The sequence below is a fragment of the Neopelma chrysocephalum genome, unplaced genomic scaffold (assembly GCF_003984885.1).
Source record: "Neopelma chrysocephalum unplaced genomic scaffold, ASM398488v2 Primary Assembly neopelma1_153990, whole genome shotgun sequence".
Lineage (NCBI taxonomy): Eukaryota > Metazoa > Chordata > Aves > Passeriformes > Pipridae > Neopelma > Neopelma chrysocephalum.
The window spans coordinates 1-1,111 of NW_020934292.1; the positions used below are offsets into that span (position 1 = coordinate 1).

At 62.6% G+C, this 1,111-nt stretch overlaps 1 protein-coding gene across 1 annotated transcript; it reads left to right on the plus strand.

Moving 5' to 3' along the window:
- Positions 1-73: 73 nt before the first annotated feature.
- On the plus strand, positions 74-610 carry LOC113962372 (zinc finger protein 3-like; the record flags this gene model as incomplete). The annotated part of the gene is made up of 1 exon (XM_027673129.1): positions 74-610. A coding segment is annotated over one exon (537 nt), but the record flags the coding sequence as incomplete, so codon positions are not given.
- Between the last annotated feature and the right edge of the window lie 501 nt (positions 611-1,111).

Below are 1,111 nucleotides of genomic sequence, written 5' to 3' on the forward strand. Positions count from 1 at the left end.
GGAGGAAAGACCCAGCCTGTGCCGGGAAGGCGGCCGGAGCTTGAGGGGGAGCTGTGACCTGGTGGTTCCTGAGCAGCCTCCCAGTAGGGAGAAGGCCTTCAGGTGCTTGGAATGTGGGAAGAGCTTCAGACTGAGCTCCGACCTGATCCGACACCAGCAGATCCACACTGGGGAACGTCCCTACACGTGTGGGGAATGTGGGAAGAGCTTCAGTGACAGCTCCACTCTCCGCAAACACCGGATGATCCACACTGGGGAACGGCCCTACACGTGTGGAGAATGCGGGAAGAGCTTTAAGCTTGGGTCCACCCTCCGCATCCACCAACGCATCCACACTGGAGAATGGCCTTACATCTGTCATGAATGCGGAAAGAGCTTCAGGCGGAGCTCCCACCTGAACCGGCACAAGCACATCCACACTGGGGAACGACCCTACCTGTGTGGGCAATGTGGGAAGAGCTTTAGCCGGAGCTCCCACCTGATCCGGCACAAGTACATCCACACTGGAGAACGGCCCTACAGGTGTGGGGAATGTGGGAAGAGCTTCAGCCGGAGTTCCCACCTGATCCGACACAAACGCATCCACACCAGGGAACAGCCCGGGAAAGGGGTGAGAGGGGGGCTAATGGGAGGGGGGAGATCGGGAGCGGATGTGCAGTGGGGGTGCCTTGGTGTCGCCATGCCTTGATCCTTGGAGAGTAGGGGAGGCTGGAGAGAGGGGTAACTGCAAGAGCCCCGAGAGCCTGGAGTAGGGGAAAGTTCGGGCCCCCTGTGCTGAGCCAGCAGTCGGGGCCGTGTTGTTTGTGCCAAATTGCCCCTGGTCAGGCTGAACCCAGAGCCCGTCCACGTGTCAGGGGGCCCGATCTGCTCCCTGCTCTTGTTGCCCTGGGGCAGCCTCTGGTGTCCCCCCACCTGTGGGGCTGTTTGGTTGCTTTGGGCACAGCCGGCCCTTGTGCGGGTCCCCCCCATGGTGGGGGTTGGTGTTGCTGGGTCAGGCCCCGCCGGCTCCATTGTCAGCCCGGTGCCAGCAGGGGGGACACAGCGGTTTTGGGGCGCCCTGGGAGTGCTGGGGGTGGGTGTGGAGCCCGGGAGGTGCTGAGTGTGGAGGGCA